Here is a 15,445-nt window from a genome sequence, read left to right as displayed (position 1 = left end):
GTTTTATGGGCTTAAACCAATGGACTTCAGGCCCATTACGGGCCCGTTTAAATTTTTATCTCGAAAGGAGCTGAAAAACCCCGGCTTTGTCTGTGGTCGTTGCATCCTTGGGAAGGGGAAAGCAAAGCAGTCCTCTGATCAACATTTTCTCAAAGTGATCAGTATTCTTATCAGGTAGGCTTCAAATCTTTTACCTTTAATGGGTTTAATTTTTTTTTGAAAATTTAGTGTTTTGATGTTTTTTTTTTCCATTTCTACTTCTTTGTGATTTGCTGGTTTCTCGGGTTTTAGGGGATTGGCTTTCATTATCTCTAATAATAAGTTCCATTGATGGCAGATAACGAGGGGTTTTTTTCCCCCTTTTTGGTTTACGTGCAAGATCAAATAAGCTAGGAGAGGAAGAAATGGCTGGCCAAGAGGTTAAGCAGCTTGAGGAATGCTCAGTTTCCAAGTCAGTTGCTGCTCTTGTTTTCCTCCATATTTTTGTTTTTTTTTTTTTTTTATCTAATTTAACCTTGTTATGTTTTGGGTCCTAATTTGAGCATGTAGTGTTTGAAATATTTCTTTCTTTTTTTTTTTTTTGGGGGGGTGGGGGGGGGGGGGTGGGAATAGTTCTTGTTATTAGCTTATAGTTTGGTTAGAAGTATCTTAAACAATGAATTTAGCAAAATTATAGTAGCACTGGCCGTGGACATTGGGATTTATTCATATGAACCTCTATCTATGGCTCTTAGCCTGGTCTTTAGGAGAATTCAGGTAGGAGCAGGGGTGTAAAAATATTGTGCTTATCCCAAAGATTTGATTTTAGTTATTAGTTTTAATTAATAAAAGTGGAAATCCAGTGAAAAGGCTTTATTGACTAAATTATCGACCAGCATTTGTTACGACAGCTTATAAAAAGACTGATTCACAGCATATTGAACCACTGCTGATGATATAGGGTTGCATGCACCTGACTGAAAATATCAAAATTGTTGAAGTGCCATTGCAGCCCTTTTAAACCAATCTACTCGGCAAACCATTTAGATTCATTTTCTGGATAGATATAGAGTTTTCCACGTGATAGTACTTAACCTGAGTTTTATTATTTATTTCCGTTCATGATGTCATTTCAATTTTCTCAGCATGGTAGCCCGATCTCCTGATGCATTTCCTTTGCTTATAAGTTTTCATAGATATATTGTAATGAGTGTTATTGTATGTGTAATATCTGCAGTGCATTGGGCACATGGGTATTTTCAGTAGCAGGGGCTTTGCTAGCAATTCCAGTGGGGATAAAGAGGAAATCTTTAGCACCCCTTGTGTTCTTTGGCACAACTGGTACAATGCTTGATATCATTATGGGAATCAGTGCTTGTGAAAGGGAGCACGCGGAACGCCAAATGAAGCTATTAGAAGCCCAAAATTCTGCAGCTGATGATTCTTCGGTTTCAGAGTCTTAGATGGTGTAGATTCACCCCTTTGGATGTGCTTTAATCTGCCTTTCAAACTCGCTTGGGCGGTACAAGAGACCTAGCGAATTATTGTTTATAAGTTGGGTCACTTTTTCCTTCTCTTAGTTGCATGTATGGCTTTGGTGAATGAGAAATTGGCACTTTTTTCTTCCAGGAATGTCTTGGCTCTATAAAGAGCTTCTAACTTTTACTTCAATTTTCAGAATCGCCTTAGCTTCTCCCAATATGCAAAGAGATCCATTATGCTGCTATTTGTTATCACTTGAACAAGGCTTCAGGTTACTTGAAAACAATTTTATGCATTCATCATAAGAAAGCCATGTATGCAACAGAAGTAAAATTAACATTGACTTCATTCCAAAGACCAAATGTTTTTGAAGCATGGAGTAGACACAGATATCATTTCAAACCTCCCATTTTCTGTATCAAGGCTAGCATTTACAGCAACTTCAAATTTCAAAGGACTGTTCTTTCGTTGCTGCAGCAACATGTTTAGAATTACTAACCAAATTAGAAAGATGTTTATGTTTTTATTGCATCGTTGGTTTTGCCCACTTTCCTGCTTCTTACGTGCATCTGATGGGCAATAATCCGCATCACTTGTTCCAGCAGCTTTGGGAGAATTACTGGTGCCTGTACCACGAGGAACCCTCCTTTCAGTACATCCTGGATCAGGGTTTTTATCGCACTTGTACTCTCTATAGCATAAATAGACCCTTTCAGCCTTGATGTTTCCAAACAATTTCTCTGCTGCATCGTTTTTGACCAGTAGTGGCATGTGTTCAGATTCATCCCATACATATAACTGCAATCAAAGACAAACCAGACCATGGAAGGAGAAAGAAACCCAACAAAAAGAATCAATAATTAGCATAAACAAAATACACCAAGACATTGTAAACATGACATGCAAACAAATATAGTTTTAGATTAGGTTTTCACTACACACAGAAACACGCACCAAGACAGAAACACACAAGGCATACACATGACCAGAAATGGAAATAACTAAAAGTGCTAATCCCAAGAACCCAAACTTTTCATCAAAGCTTAGGGAAACATCAACAGACTTGTGATTCTTGAAATAACAAGTGATGCCACAAACTTGACCACATGTATGTGCACTAATCAGAAATTCAAGTTTCTCATTTTGATAATTTCAACTAACAAATAATGAAAATAATCTTTAAATGATATGCATCCTTCCAAACAATTACTTTTGCTATTTTCAGAAGAAGCTATAATTTCAAAATTCAGCAGACTGTTCAGCTCAATGCATAGAGTAATATGAACTGTTCTTCTCTAGAAACAATCTTCAACTATTTCAGCAGAAACAATGAGGTACTTCCATTGTCACAGAGAATAGGAGTGTTATGTGCAGCCAAGTAAGTGCAAGAAGAAACCAATACCATACAAGGCCTATATATCAAGCTGACTGCATGAAGGCGATCTGAGCTTTTCTCACAATAGAGTGGAACAGAGTTCTTCCCAACCGTAGACCTGATACAGAGTATAGAGACATTGAGCATCATATGAATTCAATACATGAAAAGCAATGCAAGAAATTTGAAGATAATCCCCATACCCCTGCTCTGGATCCAATGGGGAACCACATAGCCGGCAGCCAGTGCAAATAAGATCTTCTGCTAAATTATTGTCTCTCGATGTATTTAGTCTCCCGCTGATGAACATATTTTCAGTCTCAGATTCAGCAATGGGCCTCCAAGTAATTGGCAGAAAAATTTCGCCCACAGATGCACTAAATATTGCCTTACAGTGACTAGTCAGGCGCAATACTTCTGAAAGTGAGGGGCAGTCTCTAAATTTATTCGGCTCCGGCAGTTTCCAGTTTCTTGAGAGCTGCCTACTCTGCCGTGAATTAAGCATATATATTACTCAAAACATTTAGAACAAGTAGAGTAAACTGGAAAAAAAAATGAATATAACATCCAATTTAACAGTAACATAGAAGAGGTTACAGAGCTAAAGATAAATAAGCAAAGGGGAAAAAACATGATCATACATCTCCCACTCATCAGCAGCCTAGTTTGAAAAAAGGTCAAGAAACTTCTCAGAACGAAAGGTATTAGGAATTTCACTAATGGCGCACATACAGACATTCACTGATATTCAAGTATGAGGAATTTCAGCTCGGTTAAATTAAATGCAACAAGATATCGCAAAATATTATAATGAAAGCCATGTTAGCCAAAAAAGAAAAATCAGTTTATTTTCAAATTCCTTAAATAGCAAGTAAAAGAATGACATGAAACTCGCTATAGGGTATAAAGGAAAGGAATGACTACTTGACAGTTATTGGCTTCAGCATTGTTTAGAGCAGAGTATCCAGTTCGCTGCACCCATTCTATAACCTTCCTAAGCTTTTCTTTCGCTGCTATCCCCACTCTACACTCTGCTACTAATTCAACTGAACCTACAACAAATACATGAACACAAGGCTCCATTTCGTAAAAGAGCTTCTATTGTCCAATAATTGAACACAAAACCTCTAACATATATCTAAAAAACACATTTAAAATTCGAACAACAAACCCAGTATTAAGATTAAATTCAGACATATACCCTTTGAAACAAGGGAGTTGTAAGGGTGGACTAGACGGTGTAAAGATGACCAGTCGACAGTTCTCGCCTGGAAAATGTCTCGAAATTTGGTAATCTTGACATCTGAAATTATTAAAACACAAATATAAATCAGTACATACTAATAGTATGAGAATTTAAATAGAAGGCTTAAACCCTAAAAGAATCCTAATATTATAGTCAATTATTGAACTAAGCTCCTCACAGTTTATTGTATTCAAACTAGCTCTGAAATTTTAACTTAAGACTAAACAAATTGAGATGGTCATGTGGCAACTAAATCCATTCATCAGGTTGCATGTCAGGTGGGCGAAAGAAATTCAGTTGGCATCAGGTACAACGGTGGTTAAAATACTCTTGACATTAGGTATAACGGGGTTAGAGGCAAAAGGAGCTTATTTGGTTCTAAATCAAAATTTAAGGTGTGATAATGTAATAAAAATTACAAAGGTGAGAGATTTTTAGGATTGACAACTAAATAGAACGAAATATAGTACGATGTAGAAGAGAAATTACTCACTTTGTAGTAAGACGACGTCGCCGGCAACAACCATGGATCGCATTTCTTTCTTCCATAAGGTGACGGAGAAAAAGGGTCGAGTGTCATCGCCAACCTGAATGTCGGTCCTGATAATTTCTCCGCCTTTGGATAATTTATACTGTCACCCATTACCCAACAAAAACAAATTCGAGCAGTAGTGTTAAGAGTACAAGTATTGAATTGATAAAAGTAAACAACAATGGAACTGAGAGAGAAATGGGAGGAGACCTGCAGAGGAGTGGAACGATGGACGAAAACGAGAAGCTGGACGAAGTGGCCCACGTGATGAGAAGCTTTTGAGAGATCGATCAACGGTCCGTACCACGATGTCATCGCTTCTCACTGTCGTTCTGCGCCTCGCCTAGGATGTCCATGTCCCCTCCCTCCTTAAGGTTTTCTATTCTCTTTACTTTGGGTGCCATTTGGCGCGTAAAAATTTGATGAAAATTCTCAACTTGAAAAAATAAAAAAATAATAATAAACTTGCATTTCTCTAATCCTACATATACATATATATATATATATATTAGCATTTTCACTAATTTAAAATATTAAGATTGATAATTATAAGTAGAGATTTTCCTTTCTAATATTTAAAATTTGTTTTTATCTTTTTACCTACTTTTTTATCCTTTACCAAAGACAACCAAACAAAACTTAGCCTTCTACCTTAGTAAAAAATGTGTGTTGTTTTTCAATTTTGTCTCCAGCCAGCCATTTGAATGGGCAATGGCCATTGAGTAACATACAATCAAGTGTTTTAAGATTTTGGGCATTTATTTATCTCTCTACCATTCTATTTCTAACTAATATTTCCCTATAGCACCCAAGAAATAAACACGGTGAATACAAGCAATAACAAAACTAGATGAGCACTTTATTTTGCCTCCAGGAGAGAGACACCGCGTTATTCAACGCAAATCTAAAATAAAGTGTGTCACATACTGAATAAAACTGTCTCAAAGTAAAACGCAAAAAACAAAATAAAAAAAAAAAAAAGAATCTGAAACAAACTAAATTTCGCCACCCAAACTCAAAAAACTTTTGGGCTGCAGTCCGATAAGATCGAAGGGAGACAGCATAGAATCGACTCCTAAGCCCAGTGCCAATGCTCAGTGTCGAGCGATATAAGTTACTACTGGATATCGGATGGAACTCGCCGATAAAAACGAGGGCCAATTCCAAAGAGAGCAGCTTTTGTTAAAAACAGCCACTAAAAGGGAAAAACAACCACCAGAACCCCACCGTTATCTACACCTCCCAACACATGTCCCAGTGTCAACACATCAAGCGTATAACCAAGACCCAGTAATTCTAAACCATGGGTTTTCTTTTCTTTTTTTTTTTTTTCCTTTTCATAACCTCTATAGTAACTATACACTAATTTCTTATCTACAACAGAACCTGCTCATTCCACACAAAGCTCTGTTATCTATGTCTCCCTGAGGTCATTCAATTCAGTCGCAATACCTCACAGCCTTCTCCACAACATGAGTTACTTCAAATATGAACTCATGTATAAGCGCACTCCAATCTCAAGGGGTCCATCATCACCACCAATTGCATATAATGCCACAGGAATTGTTGAAAGCAGACGCACCGTTAGAGGAAAAGTTCCAGGATCAACCCAAGATTTTGAAATTGGCTCTGAATCTGGGAATGCCACCCCGTTATTCCCCATGCATGTTGCATCACAGTCATCAACACTACCTGTTTCCACACTTAGATCATAAGGATTCACAACCCATGCAACATTTCCTAAAGCCATGTAATGCTGTAGGCCACCTCTCTTGAACACTCGTCTGTGGCCAGATAAATTAAGCACCAACGTTGAGGTAGACTCAAGCCATTCTACATTTAACCCTTCAACTTCATCATAGTATATTCTTCGCTCAATCTGAAAGCACAACAGCAGGAGCATTGAAAAACCGAAAGAAAAAAACATGCAGAATATGAAAGAACTAAGAAAATAAGAACTAAATCACTTACAGCCAGCTTCTGGATGTAAACAGACATAAATCTTGGCCCCAGTCCCAATACTCTAGCATCAGACAAAAAAATCTGTGGAAAAAATAATCGAAAGGACAAAAAATATAGCATCAGCCAAAAATGCAAACATACAGACCCCAACAAAATGATATAGCATTAAAGAAAAACAATTACTACAAAAGTTTCACAATTTAATTTTCTACACCAAGTAGTCTCCTATTAGAATTCCTTTACTACTTCATGTTAAACTCTTAATCAGGTTTAACATCTACAAGGTTAAAGCAAAAGTATTAGAAACAGGCCTGAGGATGTTTTATAAAATGTTTTATAACAGCAAAACTAATGTTCAATGATAATACAAAACAAACCATCTAATTTCTCGGAAAATTGCACTTAGAATGACTTTAGCAGGATCTTTTTTTTCATTTTAAGAAGATAAAAGTCAAAAGGCATAAGATAACAAGCAAAGATGAGTTTACAAATTTAACTGGACTACAAGGAGGAAGTCTCATAGCTAGGACAGTTTAGCACATGGACCAAAATATAAATCTAAAAGTGGTAGCTGCTTATAGTACAAATCGTAATAGCGATGACACATTAAAGAAAAAAAAGTTTCAATAACATAAACAAGAAATGTAAAATATACCTCTTTTTTCTTCAGCAAAACCCACATAGAGAGTTTCTCACAGGCATCCTCAGCATGCCTACTGGCCAGCTTTCTTTCATTGCTATATGCAGCAACATCAGCAAGGAGTTCAGGGGAAGGAATTCCATGATTCAATGCAGCAATTGATAATGCTTCTTTCCCTTGTGGAGAGGCTGCAGCCTCCTTGTCAAAATAAATTCCAGTGAAACACCTTCTTAGCACTTCCTCACCATTGTTGACTTTAAGCAACCCTCTATGCTTTAGATACAACTCCTCAGCTTCAATTACAGCAGCCAATGTCCGATGTACCACAATGTCTGGATACCGACGTAGTGGTGAAGTAAAATGTGTATAGAGAGGAACAGCCAATGCATAGTGACCCCAATCATTCAAATTATCTTTTAACTCACCACTGCAGAAGTAAGTAGCCAATTGCATCGGTTTTGAAGCATATGAGATGAGAATATCGAAAAGAACAGAATCATCCTTGAGTTTTTCCCTTATTTTCTCCAAGGATTGATGAAACTGGCCAGAAGAGGAAGTATCTAATGCTAGACCATTTTTGTGACAAAAAGCTTCAAACTCTTTGAGCTTTCTCATATTAGGTTCAGGATGCCTCCGCAATAATGCACTAGCTGGAAAAGCTCTCGATATTACTTCTGCAGCTGTCATATTTGCCAAAAGCATGAACTCTTCAATGAGAAAATTTGAATCCATCCTCTCACTTAGCCTGCAATCATATGGAACTCCACATTCATCAAATAAGTAAACAACTTTGGAGCTTTCAAGCTGTAGAGCACCATCATTAAATCTTTTCCCCATCAAAGTTTTTGAAATTTCATGAAGACATTTAACAGATCTAACAACATCAGTCCATTCAAATTGGCCATACAACTGCGGATAACCTTCTAAAGTATTAAATTTCTCCACATCAATTGTCCCTTCGATTATGTCTTGAGCATGCTGATATGAAAGCTTACAACAAGACCTTATAACTGTACGGCCAATCCAACGGTCCAAAACATCCCCCATGCTGTTTAAGTCCCAGAATATAGAAAATGCAAGCCTATCTACTCCAGGATTAAGCGAACAAAGCTTTTCTGAAAGCAATGATGGCAACATCTGTATCTTCCTATGCAACATGTACACACTGGTTGATCGAATCTGAGCTTCTTTGTCTAAGGCAGTGTTTGGCAGCACAAAGTATGACACATCTGCAATGTGTACACCAATTCTAAAAGAGCCATTTGATAACCTTTCAACAGATAAAGCATCATCAAGATCAGATGCAGTGGATGGGTCAATAGTAAATACACACAAGTCTCTAAGGTCTTTTCTACTTTGAAATTCCTCCATTGGGATTTCCCAAGGAATATTCGGAAGACAAGAAAGCACTAGAGGAGGAAAATCAGTACACAGGATTGCATTTTGATATAGGATCGCATTGATCTGTGGTTCCAACTCACCACCCCGTCCAAAAGAATGAGAGACACGAGCTTGTGGAAAAGGACTTTCTGCACTCCAATCTTCAATTTGAGCAGCTACCAACTCCATCTCAATTGTTTCATCACCATCTTCCAACCTTTTCTTTATGCGGTCTGGTAAGTCTCTCACATAAACAATCATTTTGGGAAATCTTGGATCAGTTGGGGTCAATGTAACATACTCACGGTCAAAAATTGCCGAATTTTTCTTTGCATCTTTTCTATAAAGTTCTCGATAAGAAAACCACTGCTTAACATTAAGAAAACCAACAATAGCATCTCGTCGAGGAGACTTTTCAACAATTGCTACAACCCTCCCAGTTGGTCGTTTCAGGGAAAATTGACTAGTCATGGCAGCCAACCTATCCACTGAATTCATGCCTTCATTCTGCCCAGGAAAAAAACCCATATGCGATGAATCTGAACTAGATTGGTAATGCCCATTAACATTATTGAATGCTGCCGTTCTAGTCATTCCTGCCTCATCATAAACACCTTTCTCAAGGAGTACTCCACTTTTACAATGAGCATACTCACAATCTGCATCTACCTTACCTTTACCCTTGTAGCTATTACCAGCCAGTCCATCGACTTCTTGGACTAAATTATACTCTTCTACCTGTGCAGAATTGTTTGAGGACCCAGTTGACCCTTTCATCTTTGTCCACAATCCCAAAGGATCAACCTTAATAACCACAATATCTCCCTCAACCTATGAGACAGAATAAATAGATTGGCAATTATTAGACCCATCCCGTATAAACTAGTAGGCTAAACTACATGTCAAAGTACATCAGAGTTGACAATTAACATAAAGAACACAAGCCCAAAGAATTTCATACAGCTCTATTCTGTGAAGAAACTCCACTGATGAGAACATCTGTAGGTACCCCGTCAATTTTGCAATATGCCTAGCAATATAAAACATTCTTCCATGTTAGCATGCAAAATTAATCATGTACAAAGCGTCATAAAACAAAATGAAGTTTAGCTATCACAAACCTCAAGTCGATTGTGAGCATTCACACGAAACAATGCTTTAAAAGCTTCCCCTTTCTGCAAAAGGGTTAAAGAACAAGTGATCAAGAAACATGCACACAAACAAAACTTGTGAACCTCCCAGATAGACCATATATATGCATCCAAAAACCATTACAAACTACAGAGAATTAAATACATATATTGATCACTAGTTCTCATTAATTATTTTTTACTCAAGCTTAATTGTGCAATTTTATACACACACACACATATATAAATACATATGAATATGATCTTGGGTTACAAAATAGCAGGTAGCTCTCCATCCCTCCCATCCCAAGATTCGAACTTAAAACTTCATAGTTGAAAACTCAAGTTCTACCCTAAGGTGTCCCCTTGGGGACTTTAAGAGCTGTTTTCTTAAACTAATTAATTTCAATACGAGTTCTCTAACTTTTAGGATGCATCACTTTCTTATAGGTTGTTTTAGTCTTGTAGAACAAAGAATATTCATTAATAAAAAACTATTTTTAAATTTTATTAACAATCAGATGGTATAAAAGGAAATAGATTATAGGAGCCATTTTCGAACAAACCTCTAATGCCTTGTTTACAGCCTCTATAGGCCAATATGGAGCGAACAATTCCTTTCGAGCAAAACCCTCAACCTGGTGGAAAGGAAAAAAACCATCTATGCACACTTTAGATGATCCTGCCAAGGAAATTGGTTCAGGACACGACTTTGAAAAAGTTCTTCCACCAACATCATCATCAGCATCACCACAACCAGAGCCAACTTGTTCATTTATATGCATCGTAGGCATGGAACTAAAAGCAAAATCGGATGCTCTACCAGGAGTCTGCTCATTCAAAGCAGTCTCCAATCCTTGTTGTTTTGATGAAGAAGAAGAACTCATAGATTGTGTCAAACTTTTTGTTTTGTCTCCATTTTTCAAGCTATCCGATGATTCCACACGTGCTTCATTCACTGAATTACAAGATAAATCCCCACCAAAAAAAAAAAATCAGGGGACCAAAGCCAAAATCCCAGTTCACTAATCTCACTTAAATCAAATTAACCATGTAATAATGAAAACCACAACAGCATAAACAAAATTCACTATACTTCTAGAAATAGACGGCAAAAAAATAAACAGAATTCACCATAATTCAGAAATATCCAAGCAAAAAAAAATTCACTAGAATCTTTAAATACCCAGTAATAGCACAGAAAAATCACTGTAATTCTTGAAATACCCAGTAAAAAAATTACAAAATTCACTAAATTATATAAATATCTAGTAAAAACACTTAAAAATTCAGCTTGAATCTACAAAATAAGGTTTCTATCAGAAAAACTCAGTATCCATAATGACAGAAAATACCTGAGTTATGTTTGGATCGACGATTAGATCGGCGTTTCTTCTTCTTCTCCTTATCAGCATCCTCCACCCTCTCAACAATCATAGATTGCTCCGCAACGCCGCTTCCACCCCTCATAATTTCTTTTATAAAAATTAAATAACCAAAAAAAATCAAATTAAAACCGAAAGAAACTTAACAAAACGAAACAGAACTAAAACCCTAGATCATATAAAAACTCGGGCAACTTCCGATGAGTTAAAAAATATTACGGAAGGAACCGAACCCAAAAAAAAAAAAACAAATTAAAGGATTGAAATGAAAAATTACGGAAAAAAAGGAAAAAAACCAGAGGGAAAAAGAGGGGTCAGGGTTTTATAAGAAAGTCTCTAGAGAGAGAAATTTTTTGTTTTTTTAGAGAGAGAGAGAGTGGAGAGAGATAATGACGTGAAGATTGGTCGGCGGAAACATGGGGCGCCGACTATCGATTCCTTTGTCTTCCCTCTTTCCTCACCCTTTTCTTTTTTTCTTTTTTTCCTTTCTTCCCCTTTTCTTTCACTTTCTTTTCCTTTTCTTTCCCTTTCTCTCTCCCAGTTTCTTTCCTTTTCTCTTTTTTTTTTCCTTTCCTCAATTTCTCGTGGTGAAGGGGAGGAGAGAGTGGAGTTGGGTGAGGAGTTCGGAATGCTAGATCTTGTTACGCGTGTCCGATCACGAGTGCTTTTTAGTCGCTACGAGTTAATTAATTAATTACTACTAATTTATTTATTGTCGTTTAACAATGGAAAAAGAAGCTTTAACAAATTAAAGTTAGGTAACTTTGTTTTTGGCAAAAACAAGATGGGTTCCAATAATGACATAACATAATGGTGGGTCTAATCGCATTAATGCAACATAAAGTTGAGATTCGACTTTTAGAATTACTAACAAAATTAAAATATTAGATAGGTGACATGTAAAATTATCTACACTCTTTAATCTTTTATTGTGCATTATGATTTACTTAATTCATTTAAATATTTTATTTTTTCTAATAATATGTGAAATACTTTTAAATTACAACAACCATCCATTTTATAAAAAAAAAAAAAGTTAAAAGCTGTGCTTATTAAAAAAAATTTAAATAAATTTTTATAAATAATAATTAATTAATTATTATTAATTAAACTATCAATTATTATTTTATTTCTTCATAATATTAACAAAATATTAATATATAAAGTAAAAAATATCATATGATTATGTTATCAAATTAAATAAGTATATTACATCATCATCAATTATAATATGTTAACATATCACATTATCATCAATTATTATATATTAGTATAACACGTCAATATCACGCAATATAAAATCAAAAATAATATTTTAATTAAATTAATTATTAATTATAAAAATTTATTTTATTCAAAAATAAAAGCATAAAAGCTAATTTGGTTTAAAATATAAATATAAAAATATAATTAAATATTAAAAAATTATTTAATTTTTTTAGGTACTTTAGAATTTTCTTTAAAAATTTTTATACTAGATTTTTATTTCTACTTTTACTTGCAATTTGAATTTAATCTCATAAAATTTATTTTACAAATTCGACTTCATGCGTACCGTGTGACGATGAAAAAGAAAATGTGCAATTAAAAGAGGCAAAGAATATTCAATAATTCCCAAAACAAAGTACAGTTGTACGAATAAAATTAAGTACTATCTTTATCCACGTGATGGATGGAGTGCAGGAAAAGTCAATTACGTCTTCTCCCAACATTGTTTTGCAAGTTAACTAATGAGTATTCACTTCTCTAAGTTTTTCCAACAAAATTTCAATTGATTTTTATTACTTATTAGCATCTTAAATTTTAAATTTACACTCAAAATCTTAAAGCTAAGAATATAATCACTTGACACCACCAGAGGAAATGATGATATTATTTTTGTTTTTCTTCCTTTTTTTAAATTTTTTTATTTTTATATAAACATATTATTAACAGTTCGTTTGATAACTGAAAAATAATTTATTAAAAAAAATTATATAAAATATTTTATAAAAAAATTATTATTTTTTGTTATTTGGATAAACCGTCAAAAATATTTTCTATTGTTTGGATCATTATTAAAATGATAAATAGGAATTGATTACAAAACAAAGGTGCTATTGAATTTTCACATTAAAATTAAAAAAAGAAATGAAAATGAGAAAAATCAATAATGATATTTTTCAAAACATTTAACTATATATTATAATGAAAGTAAGATCTAATTTAAAAAAAAAATTCCCTCTCTTCATTTTTTTTACTATAACATTATAAAAATACCAATATTTATCAATTATATAAAATATCAAAACTCATATTTATAAATATTTATTCATTAAATGATGATCATTAAAATATTTTTGTTATAATTATTGGTAGGATTTATTCAAATTATAAATAAAAATATTAATTGCATTGAATGATTTTGTTAATTATTTTTTATTTTAATAATATTGAATAATTTAAATATTAATAATTTATGTTAAAAAATTTTAAATTTAAATATTAATATTTTTAATTTTTTAATATTTAAATTAAATATTCATATTTATCAAATTTATTATGCTAAGTTTAATACAAGAGCAATTTTTCTGTTCTTTAAAAAATGTCTTAAGGCTCTTAAAGGCGTAAGACATTTTATGTAAAGCATAAGACATTTAACGTGATCAATGAATATTTTTTCTTTTAATTCATAAAATGTTTCACATTTGAAATAAATTTTTTTATTTTCTAAACAAGTATAAGTCTCGAAAATGTTTTTTCAAAAATATTTTACATCAACTCTAAATTGTGAAATAATAGTAACAATGTAATGTAGTAGTATTATATATTAATCTAAAGAATTATCCTAAAAATAAGAATAAAATACAAAAGTACCTCTAAACTCTCTATATATACACGTCACTATGTTTTGAAGGAAAAAAGAAAGATAGGTGACGATTGGATAATTTTTTAATGCACGTAAAACAAAAAAAGGTTTGATTTATAATAAAAAAATATAATTTTCTTATAAATAAGTTTTTTAATATCACTTGATTCATAATATGATATTTAAATATTAATTAATTAATTATATTATTGCTTTGTTATGGGCCGTACGTAGCATGCTTTAGTGAATGTCAAACTAAGGCAAAAGCAAGACTTTATAAACTTTTTACGGTTTCTTCTGTTTTTTCTTTTTCCCTTTTTCATGGGGTTGAATTATAAGCTTCCTTTCTTCCCGACTAAGATTCCCACCCTTAAACAACGCTGCGACATTTTTCACATGGCCAACAGTTTCTGTTTCCTTTACTTTGCATTATTTTGTTTTTAATCAATGATCAAACTAAGAAAATAAAATTGTTGCTGCAAATATCGTAATGCCATAATCATCAGAGCCACTATGATGCTTCCTGTCTCCAGAAAGAGGACCAAGTACGAGGCTTTGGGCTGGGCCTTACAGTGTAATGTAAACTGATAAAGCTAGCTCCCGATAGGCAATTTGCATATCCGGTCGAAAGACAAAAATCGGTAGCATTGTCGATATTATAGCAATTGTACAAAATGTCAATAATATATACGATAACCATATACAATTTATTAATACAACTTATATTTTACAATATATCAAATATAAATATCAAAAGAAAAATCAAATACAAATATTTCTCCTAATCTTTTTGCTTTTTTTTTTTTTGCAATTACAGTAGAGATTTATATATATGTTTACTAGATTGCACTTAGAATTAAAATAATTTTTTGAAGAATATACTCAGAAATATGTTAAGACTGAATAAAAGGGTGTAATTCTACCTCCACCCCATCCCACCCTTTTATCTTTTTTTTTTTTGTTGCTGTCTTAAAACAAAATCTTTTAGGATCTTAATTTCACATTAATTAGTTACAAATAATTGAAGAAAATGGGGATGGAGTCATGTTCTGGCTTATGATGTGAACTCCACGAATTATTATTAGGTTTTGAGGGCATGACTTAGGCAAAGTGGACTCTTTCTTCCTAATCATTTATAAACAATTCATTCAAAATATATATATATATATATATATATGTATATTGAACACTCACAGCATGTCGTTGTAAACAAAGTCAGCCACCCATCCTGCAATATACATTGTGCGATTGACAGTCGAAATGTTGAAAGCCGAAACCTTTAAATCATTTCATATTTTTGTCATTTTCTTTAGACATTTAATTATGTTATCCAAGTTGTCTTGTTAGGCGATTTTTAACGCTTGGTTTATATTAAACCCTTTTTTGTTTACCACCTTTGCTGTAAAGTAAATCATGCACTTATCCTATATTTGCCCAAAGTCATAGTGGACGGCTCCTAATTTTTCATTGTGTGGACTGGAGGGGA

General features: G+C 33.7%; 3 protein-coding genes across 4 annotated transcripts; 1 reads left to right on the top strand and 2 right to left on the bottom strand.

Moving 5' to 3' along the window:
• On the top strand, positions 71–1,678 carry LOC18592296. The gene is made up of 3 exons (XM_007018938.2): positions 71–174; positions 338–451; positions 1,217–1,678. The coding sequence occupies exons 2-3, from the start codon at positions 405–407 to the stop codon at positions 1,440–1,442; spliced, it is 273 nt and encodes a 90-aa protein (XP_007019000.1). The 5' UTR covers positions 71–174; positions 338–404; the 3' UTR covers positions 1,443–1,678.
• LOC18592295 lies at positions 1,779–5,036 on the bottom strand. 2 transcript variants are annotated; one of them, XM_007018936.2, is made up of 7 exons: positions 4,825–5,031; positions 4,576–4,714; positions 4,038–4,139; positions 3,761–3,888; positions 3,040–3,323; positions 2,864–2,954; positions 1,779–2,259 (listed from the first exon to the last, which is right to left on the bottom strand). In XM_007018936.2, the coding sequence occupies exons 1-7, from the start codon at positions 4,927–4,929 to the stop codon at positions 1,807–1,809; spliced, it is 1,302 nt and encodes a 433-aa protein (XP_007018998.2). In that variant the 5' UTR covers positions 4,930–5,031; the 3' UTR covers positions 1,779–1,806. The 2 variants fall into 2 exon arrangements, with proteins under 2 accessions (XP_007018998.2, XP_007018999.2); XM_007018937.2 differs by having other exon boundaries at positions 2,030–2,259; positions 2,869–2,954; positions 4,825–5,036.
• LOC18592294 (DIS3-like exonuclease 2) lies at positions 5,444–11,746 on the bottom strand. Its single transcript, XM_018125779.1, has 7 exons — positions 11,082–11,746; positions 10,293–10,684; positions 9,718–9,771; positions 9,558–9,626; positions 7,232–9,427; positions 6,586–6,657; positions 5,444–6,493 (listed from the first exon to the last, which is right to left on the bottom strand). The coding sequence occupies exons 1-7, from the start codon at positions 11,194–11,196 to the stop codon at positions 6,092–6,094; spliced, it is 3,300 nt and encodes a 1,099-aa protein (XP_017981268.1). The 5' UTR covers positions 11,197–11,746; the 3' UTR covers positions 5,444–6,091.

The sequence above is a fragment of the Theobroma cacao genome, chromosome 8, assembly GCF_000208745.1.
Source record: "Theobroma cacao cultivar B97-61/B2 chromosome 8, Criollo_cocoa_genome_V2, whole genome shotgun sequence".
NCBI lineage: Eukaryota > Viridiplantae > Streptophyta > Magnoliopsida > Malvales > Malvaceae > Theobroma > Theobroma cacao.
The sequence above is the reverse complement of the archived record's forward strand: the minus strand, read 5'-3'. Positions and strand labels throughout refer to the sequence as shown.